Source organism: Microcaecilia unicolor, chromosome 7 (genome assembly GCF_901765095.1).
Source record: "Microcaecilia unicolor chromosome 7, aMicUni1.1, whole genome shotgun sequence".
Taxonomy (NCBI): domain Eukaryota; kingdom Metazoa; phylum Chordata; class Amphibia; order Gymnophiona; family Siphonopidae; genus Microcaecilia; species Microcaecilia unicolor.
Window position 1 is genome coordinate 122,454,212 of NC_044037.1, and position 24,979 is coordinate 122,479,190.

Genomic DNA, 24,979 nt, shown 5'->3' on the forward strand with positions numbered 1-24,979 from the left:
CCGCATTGTACCTGCTTCTGTGGGAAGGTGCGGGGTACAAATTTAATAATAATTTTCCTTGCACCTTATCTGCAACAATGCTGAAATTCTCACTCCGTTAATATGGTTGCCATGATATATTTTTTGCACCTTATCTGTTATCTATGTTCTGATTTTCTTAGTCCATCAATGTGATTGTTGTTATATTGTAAGCCACATTGAGCCTGCAAATAGGTGGGGAAATGTGGCATATAAATGCAGCAAATAAATAAGAGTTTATCTTGTTGGGCAGATTGGATGGACCACCGTACAGGTCTTTATCTGCCGTCATTTACTATGTTACTATGCTATGTTTTGACTTCTCATTTGTTTGTGATGAAAAAATTTTTTTTTTATTTCTTGTAGTCATTGCTCCTTTGGTGTGCTTTTGGTCTGTCCCTTCTTAGCATCTTGCTGTTTTCAAGTAATAGTCCTGAAGCAGGCATTGGCCAAAACACGTTGGGCATTTTATCCTTGCAGGACTTTGAATGAAGAATATGATCATGCTAGTTCTCTTTTTAAATGTCTGTATAAGTTTTAATTCTCCGAGGACAAGCAGGCTGCTTGTTCTCACTGATGGGTGACGTCCACGGCAGCCCCTCCAATCGGAATCTTCTCTAGCAAAGTCCTTTGCTAGCCCTCGCGCCCCCGCGCGCACCGCGCATGCGCGGCCGTCTTCCCGGCCGAAACCGGCTCGAGCCGGCCAGTCTTCTTTCGTCCGCACTCGGTACGGTCGTGTTTTCGCCGTGTCGAGCCCCGGAAAGTCGACCTCGCGCGTCCTTTTTTCGACGTGTTTTTTCTTCGGAAAATCCTCAAAAACTGTTTGGGAAGTGCTCCGGAAGCCCTCTCGGGTTTCGTTTGCCCCTTCCCGTATTTTTTCAGATTTTGCCCCGGTAAGTTTTCTTTCGTCGTCGGGGTAGGCCTCTTTTCGGCCTCGGTCGAGATTTTTCTCCCTCTAAGTTTTGGTGCTCATTTTCGCCATTTTGCCGGCGTGATTTTTCCGCCCATGACATCGAAGCCTGCCAGCGGCTTCAAGAAGTGCACCCAGTGCGCCCGGGTAATCTCACTCACTGATAGGCACTCGTCGTGTCTTCAGTGTCTGGGGGCCGAGCACCGTCCTCAGAACTGTAGTCTGTGTTCCCTGTTACAAAGGCGGACTCAGGTAGCGAGATTGGCCCAGTGGAACGTTTTGTTCTCTGGCTCTTCGTCGGCATCGGCACCGGGGGCATCGAGTGCATCAACGTCGTCAGCGTCCAGACCTTCTTCCTCGGCTGCTAGTGTATCGGGTGCATCGAGGCATCGAGTCTCTGCATCGGCGCTGAGGCATCGGGCGACTGCATCGACGTCAGTGGTACCGGGACCTCATCTGCTGATGTCGTCGGACGGTGGTGCATCGTCTGGAGTGCAGGTGAGGGCTGTCCATTCCCCTGCTGGTGGCGGTGAGCCTTCGGGTGGGTCTCCCCCTACCCTGAGGGCTCCTGCGGTACAGCCCCCCCGAGACCGACCTCCTTCGGCCTCGGCCCCGAGGAAGCGACGGCTGGATTCTACGTCCTCCTCGTCGGTGCCGGGGAGCTCCGGTGACATGCTTCGGAAGAAGTCGAAGAAGCATCGACACCGGTCTCCTCCCCGCGTCGGCACCGAGAGCTCTGGGTCGCCGAGGGAGTCGGCACCCAGCAGGCATCGGCACCGAGAGGACCGCTCACCCTCTGTTCAGGAGGTGTCGATGCGCTCCACTCTGGACAGCCCGGAACAGCCTCCACGCCCGGAACAGGTTCTGACGTCGACGCCTGCATCGACCTCTCTGCCTTTCTCTGCAGCCGCTCTGAACGAGAGCCTCCGGGCCGTTCTCCCAGAGATTCTGGGAGAGCTGTTGCGCCCTACCCCTCCGGTACCGGCGGTGCTTGCGCCTCCGGTACCGTCGAGCGTGGCGCCGGCTGGCCCATCGCCCGGGGTGAGGTCCCCGACGTCGGTACCGCGTGCGGTGCCGACTGCGGCCACCTCCCAGGAGGGCTCCCCGACTACGTCGGCGGAGGGAGCTTCGCCGATGCGGGCGAGGGAGTCTACCTCTCGACGCCCCCATCGTGGACGTGGCTCCACGGAGTCGAGCCGGGCGAGGTTGCAGACACAGGTTCGTGAACTTGTGTCTGACACCGAAGGTGAGGCCTCGTGGGAGGAAGAGGAAGACCCCAGATATTTCTCTGACGAGGAGTCTGAGGGTCTTCCTTCTGATCCCACTCCCTCCCCTGAAAGACAGCTTTCTCCTCCTGAGAGTCTGTCTTTCGCTTCCTTTGTCCGGGAGATGTCTACGGCCATCCCCTTCCCGGTGGTTGTGGAGGACGAGCCCAGGGCTGAAATGTTTGAGCTCCTGGACTATCCTTCTCCACCTAAGGAAGCGTCCACTGTTCCCTTGCACCATGTCCTAAAAAAGACATTGCTTGCGAACTGGACCAAGCCACTAAGTAATCCCCACATTCCCAAGAAGATCGAGTCCCAGTACCGGATCCATGGGGACCCAGAGCTGATGCGCACCCAGTTGCCTCATGACTCTGGAGTTGTGGATTTGGCCCTAAAGAAGGCTAAGAGTTCTAGGGAGCATGCTTCGGCGCCCTCGGGCAAAGACTCTAGAACCTTAGACTCCTTTGGGAGGAAGGCCTACCATTCTTCTATGCTCGTGGCCAAAATCCAGTCTTACCAGCTCTACACGAGCATACACATGCGGAACAATGTGCGGCAGTTGGCGGGCTTGGTTGATGCGCTCCCCCCTGAGCAAGCCAAGCCTTTTCAGGAGGTGGTCAGGAGGCTGAAGGCGTGCAGAAAATTCCTGGCCAGAGGGGTGTATGACACCTTTGATGTTGCGTCCAGGGCCGCTGCTCAAGGTGTGGTGATGCGCAGGCTCTCATGGCTGCGTGCCTCCGACCTGGAGAATAGACTCCAGCAGCGGATTGCGGACTCGCCTTGCCGTGCGGACAATATTTTTGGAGAGAAGGTCGAACAGGTGGTAGAGCATCTCCACCACCGGGATACCGCATTCGACAAGTTCTCCCGCCGGCAGCCTTCAGCATCTACCTCTACAGGTAGAAGATTTTTCGGGGGAAGGAAGACTGGTCCCTACTCTTCTGGCAAGCGTAGGTACAATCCTCCTTCTCGACAGCCTGTGGCCCAGGCTAAGCCCCAGCGCGCTCGCTCTCGTCAGCAGCGTGCGACTCAGCAAGGCCCCTCGGCTCCCCAGCAAAAGCAAGGGACGGGCTTTTGACTGGCTCCAGCAGAGCATAGCCGACATCCAAGTGTCAGTGCCGGGCGACCTGCCGGTCGGGGGGAGGTTGAAAGCTTTTCACCAAAGGTGGCCTCTCATAACCTCCGATCAGTGGGTTCTGCAAATAGTTCGGCAAGGATACACCCTCAATTTGGCCTCCAAACCTCCAAATTGTCCACCGGGAGCTCAGTCTTACAGCTTCCAGCACAAGCAGGTACTTGCAGAGGAACTCTCCGCCCTTCTCAGCGCCAATGCGGTCGAGCTCGTGCCATCCGGGCAAGAGGGGCTGGGATTCTATTCCAGGTACTTCCTTGTGGAAAAGAAAACAGGGGGGATGCGTCCCATCCTAGACCTAAGGGCCCTGAACAAATATCTCGTAAAAGAAAAGTTCAGGATGCTTTCCCTGGGCACCCTCCTTCCCATGATTCAGGAAAACGATTGGCTATGCTCTCTGGACTTGAAGGATGCCTATACACACATCCCGATACTGCCAGCTCACAGACAGTATCTGCGATTTCAGCTGGGCACACGTCACTTCCAGTACTGTGTGCTACCCTTTGGGCTCGCCTCTGCGCCCAGGGTGTTCACAAAGTGCTTGGCTGTAGTAGCAGCGGCACTTCGCAGGCTGGGGGTGCACGTGTTCCCATATCTCGATGATTGGCTGGTGAAGAACACATCCGAGGCAGGAGCCCTGCAGTTCATGCAGATGACTATTCGCCTCCTGGAGCTACTGGGGTTTGTGATAAATTACCCAAAGTCCCATCTCCTCCCAGTGCAGAAACTCGAGTTCATAGGAGCTCTGCTGGATTCTCGGACGGCTCGCGCCTACCTCCCAGAGGCGAGGGCCAACAACTTGTTGTCCCTCGTCTCGCGGGTACGAGCGTCGCAGCAGATCACAGCTCGGCAGATGTTGAGATTGCTGGGCCACATGGCCTCCACAGTTCATGTGACTCCCATGGCCTGCCTTCACATGAGATCTGCTGAATGGACCCTAGCTTCCCAGTGGTTTCAAGCTGCTGGGGATCTATAAGACGTGATCCACCTGTCCACGAGTTTTCTCGCATCCCTGTATTGGTGGACGATTTGGTCCAATTTGACTCTGGGACGTCCTTTCCAAATTCCTCAGCCACAAAAAGTGCTGACCACGGATGCGTCTCTCCTGGGATGGGGAGCTCATGTCGATGGGCTTCACACCCAAGGAAGCTGGTCCCTCCAGGAACGCGATCTACAGATCAATCTTCTGGAGTTGCGAGCGATCTGGAACGCTCTGAAGGCTTTCAGAGATCGGCTGTCCCACCAAATTATCCAAATTCAGACAGACAACCAGGTTGCCATGTACTACGTCAACAAGCAGGGGGGCACCGGATCTCGCCCCCTGTGTCAGGAAGCCGTCAGCATGTGGCTCTGGGCTCGCCGTCACGGCATGGTGCTCCAAGCCACATATCTGGCAGGCGTAAACAACAGTCTGGCCGACAGATTGAGCAGGATTATGCAACCTCACGAGTGGTCGCTCAACTCCCGAGTGGTGCGCCAGATCTTCCAAGCGTGGGGCACCCCCTTGGTGGATCTCTTCGCATCTCGAGCGAACCACAAAGTCCCTCAGTTCTGTTCCAGGCTTCAGGCCCACGGCAGACTGGCATCGGATGCCTTCCTCCTGAATTGGGGGGAGGGTCTGCTGTATGCTTATCCTCCCATTCCTCTGGTGGGGAAGACTTTGCTGAAACTCAAGCAAGACCGAGGCACCATGATTCTGATTGCTCCTTTTTGGCTGCGTCAGATCTGGTTCCCTCTTCTTCTGCAGTTATCCTCCGAAGAACCGTGGAGATTGGAGTGTTTTCCGACCCTCATCACGCAGGACGAAGGGGCTCTTCTGCATCCCAGCCTCCGGTCCCTGGCTCTCACGGCCTGGATGTTGAGAGCGTAGACTTTGCCTCTTTGGGTCTGTCAGAGGGTGTCTCCCGCATCTTGCTTGCTTCCAGGAAAGATTCCACTAAGAGGAGTTACTTCTTTCTATGGAGGAGGTTTGCCGTCTGGTGTGACAGCAAGGCCCTAGATCCTCGCTCTTGTCCTACACAGATCCTGCTTGAATACCTTCTGCACTTGTCTGAGTCTGGCCTCAAGACCAACTCTGTAAGGGTTCACCTTAGTGCAATCAGTGCATACCATTACCATGTGGAAGGTAAGCCGATCTCGGGACAGCCTTTAGTTGTTCGCTTCATGAGAGGTTTGCTTTTGTCAAAGCCCCCTGTCAAGCCTCCTACAGTGTCATGGGATCTCAATGTCGTTCTCACCCAGCTGATGAAACCTCCTTTTGAGCCACTGAATTCCTGCCATCTGAAGTACTTGACCTGGAAGGTCATTTTCTTGGTGGCAGTTACTTCAGCTCGTAGAGTCAGTGAGCTTCAGGCCCTGGTAGCCCAGGCCCCTTACACCAAATTTCATCATAACAGAGTAGTCCTCCGCACTCACCCTAAGTTCTTGCCAAAGGTCGTGTCGGAGTTCCATCTGAACCAGTCAATTGTCTTGCCAACATTCTTTCCCCGTCCTCATTCCTGCCCTGCTGAACGTCAGCTGCACACATTGGACTGCAAGAGAGCATTGGCCTTCTATCTGGAGCGGACACAGCCCAACAGACAGTCCGCCCAATTGTTTGTTTCTTTTGATCCCAATAGGAGGGGAGTGGCTGTGGGGAAACGCACCATATCCAATTGGCTAGCAGATTGCATTTCCTTCACTTACGCCCAGGCGGGGCTGGCTCTTGAGGGTCATGTCACGGCTCATAATGTTAGAGCCATGGCTGCGTCGGTAGCCCACTTGAAGTCAGCCTCCATTGAAGAAATTTGCAAAGCTGCGACGTGGTCATCTGTCCACACATTCACATCTCATTACTGCCTGCAGCAGGATACCCGACGCGACAGTCGGTTCGGGCAGTCAGTTCTTCAGAACCTGTTTGGGCTTTAGGATCCAACTCCACCCCCCGAGGGCCCTGTTTGTTCTGTTCCAGGCTGCACTCTCAGTTAGTTGGTAAATTTTTTTAGGTCAATCTCAGTTATGTCCTCGCCGTTGCGAGGCCCAATTGACCATGGTTGTTGTTTTGAGTGAGCCTGGGGGCTAGGGATACCCCATCAGTGAGAACAAGCAGCCTGCTTGTCCTCGGAGAAAGCGAATGCTACATACCTGTAGAAGGTATTCTCCGAGGACAGCAGGCTGATTGTTCTCACAAACCCGCCCGCCTCCCCTTTGGAGTTGTGTTTTCCCTTGTCTTTGTCTTGCTACATATAAGACTGGCCGGCTCGAGCCGGTTTCGGGCGGGAAGACGGCCGCGCATGCGCGCGGGGGCTAGCAAAGGACTTTGCTAGTGAAGATTCCGATTGGAGGGGCTGCCGTGGACGTCACCCATCAGTGAGAACAATCAGCCTGCTGTTGTCGGAGAATACCTTCTACAGGTATGTAGCATTCGCTTTATATGTGATTGTTTTAAAGAATAAAAGTGGTTGATGCCATCTGTTTCTTGAGATGTTATACCTATTTATATTTTTACATATGCATGTATTTGTTGTAATGTCAGTGTTTCTCCTGTTTTTGTGTACAGTGGGGGGGGGGGGGGGGGTTGCTTTTTTTTTTTTTTTGCCTCTTTTTGTGTTTGATATACTGGAAGGGAACCTGAACAATATTGTGAATGCAAGGATAAACCTATACATACTCAATGGAGCATGCAGAAAACTCAGAAAAGCTTTTCAAGAAGTATCAAATCTAGGGCTGTGTTCATTTTATTACCCATGTGTGTAGATTGAACACCCTGTTGTCCTTGGGGGTAAGCAACTTTGCTTTCTCTTTTCTCAGGTCTGTAAGCAGTTCTCCTCGCAAAGACAAGAAGAAAAGTTCCAAGAAGAGTAAGCATAGGTATGTGTTTCACCTTGATGCTAATTATGACATTGTTCACACAGTGTTTGTCATCCTGGAGGATCAAAACATTTTCAGAACTGGTGACGCCTACCTACTGTTGCCGTTGAGATGGCAATTTGGCATTACTTTTCAGGAGAGTGCACGGTGCATACTATTGTTCACAGGAGAGGGAAAAAAAACAAACAGTACTAAACCCCAGTTGAAAAAAAAGGGAAAGCAGAGACACGCGGATATGAAGTGAATTATTTCTCAGTCAGTGCAAAGAATGTTTCAGCTTATGTCTTTAACTGTCCTGACTAGAGCTGTACATCAGCTAAAAATGCCAACCCCTTGATTAATTGTTCTAAAATTTTTAATCCCACAATTGCATAAAGCAGCCAACAGGCATCTCACTATAGTAATCCTGACTGTATAAAATTCACTCTCCATCTATGCAGCATCTCCTCTTTTGCGCGCGCTCCCCCCTCCCCCCCAAAAAAGCCACCAAGGATCTCTCTCATATTTCTCTCCCATCTAGCATCACCCTGTCTGTCTCTCCTCACCATCCAATTTCACTACTCAGTGCAACGTCTTTTTCCTTAACGTCCCTCCGCACCGGCCCAGAGTGCAACTGTTGGGTTGTGCACGCCTTCCAGCAGGTGGAGACAGAAAACTCTGACTCTAGAGAGAGCCAATGAGAGCCCTGGCTAACTGTTACTAGATTCAGTATTTATCTGTCTCCAGCAGGTGGAAGGTGGTCAGCCCTTTCAGTCTTTTTCTTTTATTTTGGAGTTGAGTGACTTAGTGGTTACTTATTCTGTACCCCGGTGTCACTTGCTGTGTCTGGGGGCTGAGATCTGCGGGTGTCACACTCAGCTGGCCGGGTTCCCCCACACACACACACTCCCTCCCTTGGTCTCCCTGCTTCTTTTTTTCTGCAGGTTGTTAGCTAGCCTTCAGCTCTTCAGGAGAAGAGAATTTTAAGGCTGAGAGGTAGCCGCTGGTTAAAAAAAAAAAAGTGTCCGTCTCTGTCGTCGTCGGCTTTCTATAGTACTTTTTTTTTTTCTTGAAGAAAAAAAAAAAGACTCAAACTGCACCGGCGTTTTCTCTCAGCGCTATGGCTGAGAAGCTTATATGCTGCTCTGTCTTCGGCGCGGTCTAGTGGCTTCAGGTGTCTGTAAATTTTGTACGGCGGTAGACACTGATGTGGAGGTTGGCCCTTCCCAGGTTGTTTTGGCAATGCTGGCAGTGGCCGAAGTATCAAGAGATTTGGGTGGTTCGGATGCAGTGCCGGTGCCCGGAGTGGTGGGAAATGCTCTGCAGCCCCCGCTGTTAGAGCAGGCTGATTTGGCCTTATCTGTGCCCTCGGGGTCCTCAGGGGACAGCTTCCCACCAGAATTTGTTTTACAGATATATAAGGCCTTTTTGTTGCAAAAGTCTAATCTCCTTACAGTGCCTTTGGGTAAGAACTTGGACAGTCAAACTCTGCCTGCTAAGCGTTCCAGGGGGACCTGGGACCTAGAGGAGGATCTGGTTTCTGATCCAGATCAGGACATGCCTGCTTCGGAGGGGTCAGACTATTTAATGGAGGAAATGCTTTCTGAGGACCCTAGCATGGTGAAACCCAGGATAGAGTCTTTGCTTCCAGGTGGGGATCCTTCTGTAGTTTAAATTTTCCACAAGGAAGATTTGCAGGACCTCATTTCGTTGGTAGCTTCTACCTTCCATTTTGAGGAGTACCAATCCACAGCCGTGGAAAGCCGCAAAGTGGATCTTCTAATGAAGGGTATTAGAAGACCAGGTAAGACTTTACCTATGCATCAGGATATCCAAGATATCATTGAGACTCAGTGAGATGCCCCAGATTCTCCCTTTAGGCTCACTAGGTTAATGGTTCGTCTCTATCCTGTGCCAGATGCTGACAAGGCCCTTCTTAAACACCCTATAGTGGATGCAGTTGTCTCAGCGGTTACAAAGAGAAATGCAATCCCTGTGGATGGGGGTACGTCTCTTAAGGATGTTCAGAATAGGCGTATGGAAGCTCTTTTAAAGAGCAGTATTGATGTCTCCGCCTTGGCGGTTCAGGCAGCCATCTGTTGTTCCTTGGTTGCTAGGGCATGTTTCCATTACTCTGAGCACACTTTGGACAGAGGTTTGGATGATATGGCCTTAATAGATGCTGAAGTGGCAAAGGTAGAGATGGGATCTGCTTTTCTGGCAGACTCTTTCTCCGAGGACAAGCAGGCTGCTTGTTCTCACGACTGAGGTTGACGTCCACGGCAGCCCCTACCAACCGGAACAAAACTTCGCGGGTGGTCCCGCACGCAGGGCACGGCCACAGCACATGTGTGGCCGTCTTCCTGCCCGTGCGCGACCGTTCCCGCTCAGTTTTTTTCGATTCCGCGCTGGAGAGACACGTGTTATCGTCTCTCTGTCAGCCTCGGAAACCGGAGTTTTTTTTTCTCTTTTCGTGCGTGTTCGCGCCTCTTTTCTTCTGTTTAAAAAAAAAAAAGAAGTTTGTCCCCTCGTCTTTAGCCGCTGGGGCGCCTCGCGGCCTTGTGACCGCGCGGTCGTTTCTTTTTTTGGGTGTGCTTTTCACCGCCACCATCGACGACTGACTTCGCTGACGCGATTTTTCCGTCGATGTCCTCGAAGGTCCCGAGCGGATTCAAAAAGTGTGGTCGGTGCGGCCGGCAGATCTCGCAGATACCCACGCTTGGTGCCTCCAGTGCTTTGGGCCGGAGCATAATACCAAGACGTACACCTTGTGTCTCGGCTTGCGGAAGTGGACACAGGTGTCGAGGCAAGTCCTTCGGGACCGTCTTTTTAGAACTTGCGCCGGCCCCTCGACGTCGACGGCATCGGTGTCGACGGCCGGATCTTCAGTACTGGTACCGATGTCGACGAAATTGGCACCGACGATGGCACCGACCCCAGGAGTACAGGTACCGTTGGCCCGCCGGCTTACCGGCGACGGCGGGGGCAATCGGCCCCGGCCACTCCCTCTACCCAGGGCCATCGGGACCGAACCCTGTCAGACCCGATCCCTCGAGGCCGGGGGGGGGGTTCTACTTCCTCTTCATCTCTGCTGCCGAGCGCCGATGATGGGCACCGAAAGAAGACTAAAAAGCACCGTCATCGGTCACCCACGGCGCACGGGACTACCAGTTCCGGCGCCTCCAGAGATGATTTGACGCCGAGGAAGCGGCAGTGCCGAGAGGAGCGTTCCCTCTCGGTTGAAGAGGTGTCGCTGCGTCAGTCCATGGGTGCTTCGGTACCGTCTCCTGGACCCGAGCAGCTTCCGGCACAGACACCCACACTGGCCCCCCTGCCTTTCCCGACAGCGGGCCTTGACAAGTGCCTCCGAGCCATCCTTCCAGGGATTCTGGAAGGGCTGATGCGCCAGGCTTTGCCGGCACGCCCCCGGCGCTGTTGATGGAGGCGCCGGCGTGCTCTAGCCTGATGCCGAGGCCTCCGACACCGACGCCGCTTGCGGCACCGGTGTCAACTGCCACGCAGGTGGAATCCCCGTCGATGGAGGGAGCTTCATCCCCGCCGGCGTGGGAGTCCACCGTTCGACGCCATCATCGAGGACATGGTTCCTCGCAGTCGAGACGGGCCCGGTTCAGGTCTGAGCTGCAAGAGCTCATGTCCGACACCGAGGAAGAGGCCTCGTGGGGGGAGGAGGAGGACCCCAGATATTTCTCCTCAGAGGAGTCTGAGGGACTTCCCTCTGACCCTACTCCTTCACAGGAGAGGAAGCTCTCGCCCCCTGAGAGCCTCTCCTTTGCCTCCTTCGTCAGGGACATGTCTATTTGCATTCCCTTCCCCGTGGTCTCTGTGGATGAGCCGAGGGCTGAGATGCTCGAGGTCCTCGACTATCCATCACCACCTAGAGAGTCTTCCACGGTGCCGTTGCACAATGTCCTCAAAGAGACACTGCTTCGGAACTGGCTGAAGCCCTTATCTAACCCCACCATCCCCAAAAAAGCGGAGTCCCAATACAGGATCCACTCTGACCCAGAGTTGATGCGGCCCCAATTGCCTCATGACTCAGCGGTCGTGGACTCTGCTCTCAAGAGGGCACGGAGTTCGAGGGATACCGCCTCGGCGCCCCCGGGGCAGGAGTCTCGCACTCTGGACTCGTTTGGGAGGAAGGCCTACCAATCTTCCATGCTTGTGACCCGCATCCAGTCATACCAGCTCTACACGAGCATCCACATGCGGAACAATGTGAAGCAACTGGCGGACCTGGTCGACAAGCTCACTCCGGAGCAGTCCAGGCCCTTTCAGGAGGTGGTCAGGCAGCTGAAGGCGTGCAGAAAGTTCCTGTCCAGGGGTATCTATGACACCTGTGATGTGGCATCTCGAGCTGCGGCCCAAGGTATAGTGATGCGCAGACTCTCCTGACTGCGTGCCTCTGACCTGGACAACCGCACCCAGCAACGACAGGCGGATGTCCCTTGCCGGGGGGATAACATCTTTAGCGAGAAGGTCGAGCAGTTGGTGGACCAACTACACCAGCGGGAAACCGCACTCGAGAAGCTCTCCCACCGGGCGCCTTCAGCATCAACCTCTGCAGGTGGACGTTTTTCCCGGGCCAGGCAGGCTGCGCCCTACACTTACAACAAGCGTAGGTACACCCAGCCGGCCCGAAGGCCTCCTCAGGCATAGGGACAGTCCCAGCGCGCTCGTTCCCGTCAACAGCGTGCGGCTAAGCAGCCCCCTGCGCCTCCACAGCAAAAGCCTGGGACGGGCTTTTGACTGGATCCATGGGAACATAGCCGCCATCAAAGTGTCCGTACCGGACGACCTGCCGGTCGGGGGGAGGTTGAAAGTTTTTCACCAAAGGTGGCCTCTCATAACCTCCGACTAGTGGGTTCTCCAAATATGCGGTGCGGATACACCCTGAATTTGGCCTCCACCAAATTGCCCACTGGGAGCCCAATCCTTCAGCTCCCATCACAGGCAGGTACTTGCAGAGGAACTCTCCGCCCTTCTCAGCGCCAATGCGGTCGAGCCCGTGCCACCCGGGCAGGAAGGGCAGGGATTCTATTCCAGGTACTTCCTTGTGGAAAAGGAAACGGGGGATGCGCCCCATCCTAGACCTGAGAGGCCTGAACAAATACCTGGTCAAAGAGAAGTTCAGGATGCTTTCCTTAGGCACCCTTCTACCCATGATTCAGAAAGACGATTGGCTATGTTCCCTGGATTTAAAGGACGCTTACACTCAGATCCCAATACTGCCAGCTCACAGACAGCATCTCCGATTCCGTCTGGGGACACGGGACTTTCAGTATTGTGTGCTGCCCTTTGGACTCGCCTCTGCACCGCGAGTATTCACGAAGTGTCTTGTGGTGGTTGCGGCGTATCTACGCAAGCTGGGAGCGCATTTGTTCCCGTATCTCGACGATTGGGTGGTCAACAGCACCTCAGAGGCAGGAGCTCTTTGGTCCATGCAGTGTACTATCCACCTTCTGGAGCTGCTGGGGTTTGTGATAAATTACCTGAAGTACCATCTCCAGCCAGTCCAATCTCTGGAATTCATAGGAGTGCTGCTGAATTCTCAGACGGCTCAGGCCTTCCTTCCCGAAGCAAGGGCGCAGAACCTTCTATCCCTTGCCTCTCAGACCAGAGCGTCTCAGCAGGTCACAGCTCGGCAGATGTTGAGACTCCTGGGTCATATGGCCTCCACGGTTCATGTGACTCCCATAGCTCGCCTTCACATGAGACCTGCTCAATGGACCCTAGCTTCCCAGTGGTGTCAAGCTACCGGGAATCTAGAGGATGTCATCCGTCTGTCCATCAGTTGCCGCAATTCGCTGCACTGGTGGACCATTCGGACCAATTTGACACTGGGACGTCCATTCCAAATTCCGCAGCCCACGAAAGTGCTGACGACGGATGCATCTCGCCTGGGGTGGGGAGCTCATGTCGATGGACTCCACACCCAGGGTTTGTGGTCCCTCCAGGAACAAGATCTTCAGATCAACCTCCTGGAGCTCCGAGCGGTCTGGAACGCGCTGAAGGCCTTCAGAGATCGGCTGTCCTACCAAATCATCCAAATTCGGACAGACAATCAGGTTGCAATGTATTACTTCAACAAGCAGGGGGGCACCGGATCTCGCCCCCTGTGTCAGGAAGCCGTCGGGATGTGGCGTTGGGCTTGCCAGTTCGGCATGCTTCTCCAAGCCACATACCTGGCAGGCGTAAACAACAGTCTGGCCGACAGACTGAGCAGAGTCATGCAACCGCACGAGTGGTCGCTCCATTCCAGAGTGGTACGCAAGATCTTCCGAGAGTGGGGCACTCCCTCGGTGGACCTTTTCGCTTCTCAACCACAAGCTGCCTCTGTTCTGTTCCAGACTACAGGCACACGGCAGACTGGCGTCGGATACCTTTCTCCTCCATTGGGGGACCAGCCTCCTGTATGCTTATCCTCCCATACCTTTGGTGGGGAAGACCTTACTGAAGCTCAAGCAAGACCGCGGCACCATGATTCTGATAGCGCCTTTTTTGCCCCGTCAGATCTGGTTCTCTCTACTTCTGGAGTTGTCCTCCGAAGAACCGTGGAGATTGGAGTGTTTTCCGAATCTCGTTTCGCAGAACGACGGAGCGCTTCTGCACCCCAACCTTCAGTCTCTGGCTCTCACGGCCTGGATGTTGAGGGCATAGATTTTGCTTCGTTGGGTTTGTCTGAGGGTGTCTCCCGTGTCTTGCTTGCCTCTAGAAAGGATTCCACTAAAAAGAGTTACTTTTTCAAGTGGAGGAGGTTTGTCGTTTGGTGTGGGAGCAAGGCCCTAGAACCTCGTTTTTGTCCTGCACAGAACCTGCTTGAATACCTTCTGCACTTATCAGAATCTGGCCTCAAGACCAACTCAGTAAGGAATCACCTTAGTGCGATTAGTGCTTACCATCATCGTGTAGAGGGTAAAGCCATCTCTGGAGAGCCTTTAGTCGTTCGATTCATGAGAGGCTTGCTTTTGTCAAGGCCCCCTGTCAAGCCTCCTGCAGTGTCATGAGATCTCAACATCGTCCTCACCCAGCTGATGAAACCTCCTTTTGAGCCACTGAATTCCTGCCATCTGAAGTACTTGACCTGGAAGGTCATTTTCTTGGTGGCAGTTACTTCAGCTCGTAGAGTCAGTGAGCTGCAAGCCCTGGTAGCTCATGCTCCTTATACCAAATTTCATCATAACAGAGTAGTACTCCGCACTCACCCTAAGTTCCTGCAAAAGGTGGTGTCGGAGTTCCATCTTAACCAGTCAATTGTCTTGCCAACATTCTTTCCCAGACCACATACCCGCCCTGCTGAACGTCAGTTGTACACATTGGACTGCAAGCGAGCGTTGGCCTTCTATCTGGAGCGGACACAGCCCCACAGACAGTCCGCCCAATTGTTTATTTCTTTCGACCCCAATAGGAAAGGGGTCGCTGTCGGGAAACGCACCATCTCCAATTGGCTAGCAGAGTGCATTTCCTTCACTTACGCCCAGGCTGGGCTGGCTCTTGAGTGTCATGTCACGGCTCATAGTGTTAGAGCCATGGCAGCGTCAGTGGCCCACTTGAAGTCAGCCACTATTGAAGATATTTGCAAGGCTGCGACGTGGTCATCTGTCCACACATTCACATCGCATTACTGCCTCCAGCAGGATACCCGACGCGACAGTCGGTTTGGGCAGTCGGTGCTGCAGAATCTGTTTGGGGTTTGAATCCAACTCCACCCTCCAGGATCCGAATTTATTCTGGTCAGGCTGCACTCTGTTAGTTGTTCTTTCTTAGGTCAATTTCTGTTATTCCCTCACCGTTGCGAGGTTCAATTGACCTGGGTTCTTGTTTTGAGTGAGCCTGAGAGCTAGGGATACCCCAGTCGTGAGAACAAGCAGCCTGCTTGTCCTCGGAGAAAGCGAATGATACATACCTGTAGCAGGTGTTCTCCGAGGACAGCAGGCTGATTGTTCTCACCTACCCTCCCTCCTCCCCTTTGGAGTTGCGTTTTACTCATTCCTTTGCTTGTCATTCAACTGAGCAGGAATGGTCGCGCACGTGCGGGAAGACGGCCGCGCATGCGCGGTGGGCATGCCCTGCGTGCGGGACCGCCCGCGAAGTTTTGTTCTGGTTGGTGGGGGCTGCCATGGACGTCAACCCCAGTCGGGAGAACAATCAGCCTGCTGTCCTCGGAGAACACCTGCTACAGGTATGTATCATTCGCTTTCTCTCTCATGCTCACTGTGTCTCAGATACGCAGTCACACACACTCTGTCTCACACACACACTCTCATCCAGTCTCACTGTCTCTCACACACACACTCATACACACTCCGAGGAAAACCTTCCTAGCGCCCGTTTCATTTGTGTGAGAAACGGGCCTTTTTTACTAGTGTATGTGTATGTATGTATATATGTGTATGTATGTATGTGTATATGTGTGTGTGTATATACACACACACAGTGCAGTCTGCTTAAGTGCAAGGGTCTGGGACCAAAGAAATACATGCAGTTAACCGGAGCATACACTTAACCGTTGTGACCCAAAGAAGCTTGACATCTGATAAACATATGTACAGTACTGTTTATTATATATACTAGTAAAAAAGGCCCGCTTCCTTAACAAATGAAACGGGCGCTAGCAAGGTTTTCCTCGGAGTGTGTATGTTTGAGAGAGTGTGTGTGAGAATGTGTGAGAGAGAGAGAGAGAGAGAGAGACAGAATGAAAGTGCGAATGTGTGTATGTGACATAGAGTGAGGCTGTCTGTGTAAGAGTGTGTGTGTGTGAGAATGAATGAGTGTGCGGCAGGGCCCCCCCCCCCCCCTCTGTCTCCCACCCTCCTTCCCCTCCCCCTTTCTCCTCCCCTTTTTCCTCCCCTCCCCCCTCCCAGCTTCAGGGTCGCGGTCCCCCCTCCCTCCACCTTTCAGGGTCATGGCCCCCCTTCCTCCCTCCCACGGTCAGGCTGGCTGGCTCGCGCCCTCCCACCCTCCGACGTTCAGGCTGCCTGCGTGTCTCCCTCCCTCCCTCGCACGTTCAGGCTGTCTCGGTGCGATGGTAGTCCTCCTTTCTTGCATGTCGTTCGCATAGGTTCGCTATGCGTCTGACGTCACGTTTCATCGCGTAGCAACGGGTGGGCTATGCGATTCGTTGAGTGTCAGTGCTCTGCCCTCGACGACATCACATTGTGACGCGAGGGCGGGGCAGACACTCATGGAGGAACAGCGATCTTCACAACTACAAATTTAGAATGTTTGGAGACTTCTGGCTTCATTAGAACGTTGTGCGTTTTATATAGAGAGATACATTATACAGTCTCAGTTAACTGACATTAGGCATGCTTGAAGTAATCAGTTATAGTCCTCTGTACACTCTTGGGTCTGTGAGTTCCATAGACTACGTCTGCTGGACGGTAATAACTGTCATAGCACTGACATCCAGTGGTCTCCAGATAGGCCCGCAGGTTGTTCAGACTCTCCAGCGCTCTTGCAAAAGTGACAGGAGGAGGTTGTTGAATTTCATTAGCATGTGCCTCGCTGCTCATTTCTTCATCTGTTCCATCATCAGCCGTTGTTGCCTGCGTGTAGGCGCATATCTCAACATCAGTGCTGTCTTCAGCTGTTTGTAGATCGTAATCAACAGCTACATAGCGATGGAATTCCTCTTCAGTAACACTGGCTGGGATGTCAATAACCTTCATCTGACGCATTTGCAACAGCTGCATCTGTTTCGTCCCTCTCCACATCTTTAACACACACACAGACATATATATATATATGTATATATGTATATACACACACACACACACACACACATAAACTGAATTTAAAATTTATTTATAACAAGCGGGGCTAAAGGGCAGGGAACACACCAAGAGGGTTGGGGTGGGACTCAACACCCAAAACAAAACAAAGGCATCAGGCTGACTTATAACATGGTGGCAGTAACCATAGACCCACATCAAAAGCTAGTTTGAAGGTTAGGCACAAAATCAATATGAGTGTAGGACCGCGGCCAGGTTTTAACACCAAGCAGAGGACTGCAAATTAGTTTGTCGATTCATGTATTAATTTATTGAATGGTAAGACTACCGGAAATTATACAAAAGTATTTATGTATGCATTAGTACACCTATTTAAAAATATATTTCCTTTTCCATCATTTTTTTTAAATTTGTTATTTATTTAGTAATTATTATTTTGCAGGGGAAGGAGGGGGTGGTAGTTTTTAGCTCAGCGATGAGCATTCGGTGACCTGTGTGACAGCAGCAAAAGCAAGAAAAAAAAAAAAGACATGGAAAGAGAGAGAAAAGGGCAAAAAGAAGGTAGGGCGGGGCGGAATCTGCATCAGGAAAACTGATCCAGAGGTGAAGAACACGCGACATGGGAGATGGCCAACGGGGGCGGAGGGGGGAAGAGGGAGAACGAAAAGAAAAAATGGAGGGCAGATAAAAGTGGGCCAAACTAACCTCTCCATCTTAGTCTTGCTGCCAAAGCTAGGCAGCACGACGGATGCCGGCTCATGTAAACTTTAAAGTGAAGCGTGGTCCTTGAGATATGGAGGACACTGTTCCAGGTGATGACGAGATCCTTCCACACAATCTTCTTTCCAAAGTCTCTCTCTGCCTTCCTTATCAGTGCTTTGCTATTCCTTTTGCTGTTTCCTATTATTTTGAGTCAGATCTTTCTTCTGTTTACTGAAGGATTTTCTTTTAGCTCTACTAGCTTCCTTCACCTCAGTTTTTACCATGTCAGCTGTCATTTGGCCTTTCTCCTTTTTTTTTTTTAAACATGGACTATAGTTGGTCTGGGCTTCCAGGATGACATTTTTGAATGGCATCCACGCCTGATGTAAATTTCTGACCTTTTCAGGTGCTCTTCTAAATTATATTTTTTTAATCATTCTCATTTTATCATAGTCTCCTTTTTGAAAGTTAAATGCTAATGTATTGAATTTCCTATGTTTACTTATTCCATATATTATATCAAATCTGATCACATTATGAGCATTGTTATCAAGCGGCCCCAGCACCATTACCTTCACTTCTTTGTCCTCCACTAAGAACAAGTTCTAGAATTCTTCCCCCTCTTGTTGGTTTCTGAACCAGCTGCTCCAAATTTTTTTTTCCAAGGCTCTGTGCTCATTTCCTTTGTTCAGTCCAACCAACTCTATATGATCCTTCATATGAAGAACTTGATATGAAGTATGGTGGAATGCGCATACACTCTGGCTTCAGAGCAGGCCGCAGAGCTCTGCCAGTCAGTAGCCAAGCAAAAGGATTGCAGGAATCACATGGCCCAGGCAACCTATGATAATTTTGTTACGGTGTCCAGAGTCTCCACCTTAAGGAATGATATGTGCTGACCCACCTGGATGCTTCTTTCAGATCTAGAACCAGTGGTTCAGGAAAAATTTGCAGATTTCCTCTTCCCAGGAAATAATATTTTGGGGGACAAAGTGGAGGTTGCTGACCTTATCAAGAAACATGCTGATGCCATTCCTTCAGCAGCCTCCACTTCTTTGAGGTTTTTGAGTGGTGGTCAGAGGAGGACCTAGGCATTCAATCACTCGTTCAGGCCTCCCCCAAAAAGTTCCAGGGTTCCCGCTCCCACTGTTGGCAGCAACGAGCACAGAAACCCTAGCCAGCTTGCCAGTCAAAGCAAGGGATGAGCTATTGACTGGCTCCAAGAAAGCAGAGCTGCTATAAAAGTGGGCTGTCCCAGATGGCCTACCAGTCAGAGAGAGGCTGAGTTTTTCCAAGCAAGATGGCCCTTTGTAATCTTAGATCAAGGTTCTCGAAATATGTTGTGGGAGAGGGACACCCTCCAAATTGTCGACCAGGATCATAAAGGTTCAGCTCTCAGCACCAGCATGTACTCAAAGAGGAACTCTCTTTTCTTCTACAGGCCCATGCGGTGGAACCCATGCCACCAGGGAAGAGAATTCTATTACAATTATTTCCTCATGCTCAAGAACACAGGGGAATTTCATCCCATCCTAGACCTAAGGGCCCTGAACAAAACTCTGTTCAAAGAAAGGTTCAGGATGGTTTTCCTGGGCACCCTACTTCCCATGATTCAGGCAAACCATTGGCTGTGCTCTCTGGACTTAATGGATGTGAATAGCCGTACTGGGTCAAACCAATGGTCCATCTAGCCCAATATTCTGCTTCCAGCAGTGGCCAATCCAGGTCAAAAGTACCTGGCAGAAACACAAATAGTAGCAACATTCTATGCTACCAATCCCAGGGCAAGCTGTGGTTTCCCCCATGTCTATCTTAATAGCAAAAAAAGTGGAATTTGAACGTGTGTCCCTTGGCTCACAGTTCATTGCACTACTCCTGTAACCTATCTCTGCTTTCGAGTAGGGAAACACCATTTCCAGTATCCCATCCTGCCTTTTGGCCTTATTTCTGCTCCCATGGTCTTCACAAAATTCCTCTTGGTACATGTGCTTCCCTACTTTGGCAGTTGGCTGGTAAAGAGCACGTCAAAGGGAGGATGTTTAGGAATCAGTGTGGCGAACTGTTTGGGTGCTAGAGTTGCTAGGGTTCATAGTCAACTACTGAAGGTCCCATCTCCTCCTCCTCCAGCAATTGGAATTCATTGAGCCTGTTAGACGTTGTTCAGGCTCAAGCCTACCTCTCCAGCAATTGGAATTAGAAACATAGAAACATGACTGCAGATAAAGGCCATATGACCCATCCAGTCTGCCCATCCTCTGTAACCCCTAATTCTTCCTGTTCCTAAGCGATCCCACATGCTTATCCCATGCCTTTTAAAATTCTGGAACAGTCCTCGACTCTACCACCTCCACCGGGAGGCCATTCCACGCATCCACCACCCTTTCTGTGAAATAATACATCCTTAGGTTACTCCTAAGAATTCATTGAGCTGACACTGTTCAGGCTCAAGCCTACCTGCCAGAGTCAGCATCACTCTTCAGGTTTAGCAAAGCAAGTAGGTCACAGCTCAGCAGATGTTGAGGTTGTTGGGCCATATGGGCTCTACTATTCATGTCCCATTTATGGCACACCTCCATTTCAGAGAGGACCAATGGGACCCTAGCTTCCCAGTGGTCTGAGGCCAAAAGAAATGTAGTAGATGTCATCACTGTAATGCTGCAGCTCACGGAGTTGCTCTTGTGGTGGACCATTCAAATCAATTTGATCCTGGGACTCCCAAATTCCTCCTCACAAGGAAGATAGATGTATCCAATCTGAGCTGGAAGGTTCGTGTGGATGGGTTTCACACTCAAGGTTATAGGTTTGCCCCAGAGAATCAGTTCCACATCAGTCTCCTGGAGCTACTGTTTGGGATACTCTAGAGGCTTTCAGGTATCAACTAATACAGCAAATTATCCTTATCCGAATGGACAGTCAGGTTGCGATGTACTGTGTCAACAAGCAGGGGGGCACAGAATAGTACTATTGTGTCAGAAAGCAGTTGGGATTTGGCAGTGGACTTCAGTCATGGCATGATACTCAGAGCTACATATCTGGCCAGCAAAGATAACAGTCTGGCAGACAGACTGAGCAGGGTGATACAACCACATAAGTGGTTTCTCATTACGGGCATTTCCCGGGAGATCTTCTGAGCATGGTGCACCGCCTCGCTCACCTCAAAAACAAAGTCCCTCAGTTCTGCTCCAGTCTGCTTGCAACATTTGAATTAGACTGGTTGTAGCCAGTCTAGCACACGTTATTCAGCTTCTAATCCACAAAGGGGTTCTGCGTTGCTTTTACCATTCGCAGTAGCAGCTACTGATCATCCTATGTAAATGTATTACAACAAGCTCATTAGTATTAAAATGAGCATTCCGTGCAATGCACAGAAAGAAGTGCCTACCTTTTAACGTTCAGAATTTTCCGGCAGGTTTGGAACTGTCTTTCAAGAGGATGACTTCTCAGTGGAGCAGTCTGCTAGCATTTTTTTAAATCTGCACTTGTGTGGGAAATGTGCTATGTGCGTGTATAATGTGCTTGTGTGTCCCTCATGTAACAGTGTGAAAGAGTTGTCATCAAACAAACAAAAAATTTCTAAACTACTACCATAACAAGAGGCTTCAGCTGCAACTCTGTTCAGGGGTCCCCCCCCCCCCCCCCTTTGTATACTGCTTCTGCCTTGTTATCCAGAGCTCCGGCCAGAGACAACAGCCATACCCTCAACTGGGCATGCTTCCCAACCTCCAATCCCTGGCCCTCACAGCTTGGATGTTGAGCTTGGAACTTGTATCCTTTCAACTGCATTAGGGTGTTTCTTGGGTCCTGCTCACTTCAAGGAAAGATTCCTCTATGCGTTCTTATAATTTTAAATGGAAGAGGTTTGCCAACTAGCGTGAGAGCAAGGTCCTAGCTTCTTTTACTTACCCTATACAAAAACTGCTTAAGTACCTTCTACACCTTTCTGAGTCTGGGTTGAAAACGGAGCTGCACCAAATAGCGTATTTTACTATTTGAATACGAATAATGAAAAATATTATTTTACCGAATGCAAATAATGGGCCTTAAGCTTTAGCATAACAAATAATAAAAGAAACAATGTGAAATCAGATATCCAAGCATTTATTTCAGTAGGATTTAGCACAGTAGAGCCCCAGATGATTCGTATTCTAATTTAAATCACTGTTTGGCCGATTACGAATAATGTATTTGGGGCCAAATCGAATATGAATATTAGGTACAGCCCTAGTTGAAAACCAAATCTGTAAAGGTTCACCTCAGTGCAGTTGGTGCTTACTCCCCATCAGACCTCCAATGGTGTCGTGGGACCTCAACATCATCATTATCCAGCTGATGAAAGCTCCTTTTGAGCTACTTGACACTTGCCACCTGAAGTTCCTGACATGGAAGGTTTTGGTTTTTTGGTAGCGGTCACTTCAGCACACAGTCATTGAGCTTCTTATCCACTTTTACAAAATGTTTCATCATAACAGATAGTTCTCTGCACACACCCTAGCTTCCTGTCTAAGGTGGTTTCGGAATTCCATCATAGTCAGTTTTCCTTCCAAAATTCTTCCCAAAACTTCATGCCCATCCTGGCAGAAGCACACTGCACACCTTGGGCTGCAAGTGAGCCTTAGTCTTCTATTTGGAGCAGACTAAAGCCCGTAGACAGTCCACCCAGCTTTGTTTCTTTTGACTCAGACAGGATGGGGTAGGCCATTGGTAAAAACACTTTATCCGGTTGGCTAGTAGACTGCATCTCCTTCACTTATGCCCAGGCTAGGCTGACTCAGGAAGGTCATGTCACAGCTCATAATGTCTGAGCCATGGCTGTGTCAGTAGTCCACTTGAGGTCAGTCTCCATTGAGGAGATTTGCAGAGCTGCGACATGGCCTTCTGACCACACTTTCACATCGCTACTGCCTTGAACAGGATTCCTAATGCGACAGCTGGTTTGGTCAGACAGTTCTGCAGAATTTGTTCGGGGGTCTAGAATCCAACTCCACACTCCTAGGCCCATTCTGTTCTGTTCCAGGCTGCATTTACATAACAGATTTTTATGTTACAATTTACCTTAATTGTTTACCTTAATTGGTTTCTGGTTGGCCTTGCCTGTTGCAAGTCCCTATTGACTGTTTTCAGTGAGCCTGGTAGCTAGGGATTCCCTCCTGTGTTAATATGGATGTCCTGTTTGTCCTCAGAGAAAGCAAAGTTATCACCTTTTAGCAAGTGGCATCAGGACAACTGGACAAGCATTCTCACGTAACCCCCCCCCCACCCCCCCACCCCCCCACACACACACACCTACCTCCCCTAGGAGTTGTATTCTCTAAGCTTTTGTATTTAACTGTTGGTCCCGTGTGATTGAGGCAGGCAGGAAGGCTTTCGTATATGCACAGTCAGGGCTGCCAAAGGCTTCTAGAAAATTTAGATCTCTGAGCAGCATCCACACCGAGGCTCTGTTGCTGACATCACCCACCTATGGTAATATGTGTCCTGTCAGAGAACATCTTGTTACAGGTGAGTAATTTCACTTTATGGTATATAGGAACGTTACTTCCCTTGCATGTCTTGATGAGACATTTACTTAATCATTTCAGATGTAAATGAAATCTCCCTTTACTTTTGTGCCTATGGTACTTTCATGTTCCTCCCCAGCACTCTTGCTTTCACATAATGTAAGGATTGTCTGTTTCCATTCCTAATGTTTGTTGTTATTGTCTGTTGTATGATTTATTGTATATTCTTCTTACTAAAAGTAATGCAAAACGCTGTATTTATTTTTCTGCTCTTTTACCGTTACAATTTTTTTTTTCTTTAGGTCTGAATCAGAGTCTAAAAAGAGGAAGCACAGGTAAGAATCAAAGGAAGGACAGGTGTTCATCTCAAAATAGATTCATGTAACATGAGAGACTTCAGTGATAATAGGATTCTCTGAGGACAAGCAGACCAGCTAATTCTGTCATGTGGGTGACATGATCCACAATGTCTGGTGCGGAAATGCTGCCCAGCGTTCCTTTAAAAGCTTGAGGTAGCACTCCCACCACACATAAGTGGGTGTCTTCCTGCCCAACTCGTAACCACGGGACCAATGACCTTTTTTTGCATCTGTGGTGAGGGGAAGACGTGTCTTTTGTGATTCCTCTCAGCATCATATTTGAGTGTTACTGATACCTTCCCTTGCCAGGGTATAGGGTCATTCCATGTCAAGTGGTCTGGAGGTCCCTGTGCGACCCTCACGGATTTCGATGAAATTTTCTGTGAACATTCATACATGTCACCAATGAACATTGGTAAAGTTTTACATTCGCCGATGCATTACTTGCTGAGATATAGTAATCTGTTTGACCCCCATACTGCAGCCTTCTATGGTATGACTCTGAGATTTCGACAACTTTGAGACACTGTATCTCTGGCAATATTTTGTTGAGAGAAACAAAACTTGGCCATCTTGTACAACGTTTTGCGCTCTATTAAACAAAATAATTAAAAAATCTTCATGAGCGATTTCCATGAAGAAAATTTGGAGCAAACTTGGTCCGAAAAATTTGCGGCACGAAAAAATTGTAAAGTTTGGTTTTATATATTTCTGGAATTAAAGGTGTGATAAACATGAAACTTTGCACACAACAACTTATCAACGCAAGGTTTTCGAATATGTTACAATTTACGTTAATTGTTTACCTTAATTGGTTTCTGGGTTTTCATTAGTTCACAAATTGAGTGTAAAGTTAGGGTATTTTTAGCCCACTTAAAAAAAAAAAAAAAAAAAAAAAAAAAAAAAGACCTTCTGGAAACTTTTTAATCATTTTCATTAGAAAGAGCATGTTTCAAACCCCTTTAAAAAAGTAGGGTTGGTTTTTCATTTCTGGCATATAAGGCCCTAGAAATAGGGACAAAGTTGAGGACGTTGCTATCGCAACGTCATATACTTCAACATACATTTTTCTATATTGTGTCGTTTTCTTTCCATTTCTGCTGTAGTTTAAAGTGTATAATTCATTTTTTTGTATGCTATATGAATCTGTTAGTCTACTAGCGGTGCTTCTACACTGACATTGGTTAAATATTCTGTAAGTTCCTTATTGATGCCGCGCATTAGCATGTTTCAGCTATAGGATTCTGTACTGTGCAGGTGTAGTTATATGTTTCTGTCATAACATAAGAATCTTTATAACTTCTCTTTTTCAGATTCGCATTAATTTAATACACTTCATATTATTAATTATTGCGATTTTGCTTAATATGCGAAAAATGAATGTCAGAGTAAACTGACAATCCCACTTTGCCCATTTACGTTGTTGGAAAAAAACTGTTGTCAACTTGCCACCATGGTTCATTTTATTCTAAAGAAATTGGCCTGCATTATGTGCACAGCTTGTCCGCTAATGAA

The 24,979-nt window shown here is 49.9% G+C and overlaps 1 protein-coding gene across 3 annotated transcripts in view; it reads left to right on the forward strand.

Annotated features, from left to right (window-relative positions):
- SRRM2 (serine/arginine repetitive matrix 2) overlaps positions 1-24,979 on the forward strand; it is a 438,109-nt gene that overhangs the window by 88,803 nt on the left and 324,327 nt on the right. For all 3 annotated transcript variants that reach the window (XM_030209921.1, XM_030209923.1, XM_030209922.1), the window contains exons 6-7: positions 7,115-7,174; positions 23,408-23,440. In XM_030209921.1, coding sequence (XP_030065781.1) covers positions 7,115-7,174; positions 23,408-23,440 — 93 coding nt within the window. The remainder of the gene's footprint in view (positions 1-7,114; positions 7,175-23,407; positions 23,441-24,979) is intronic.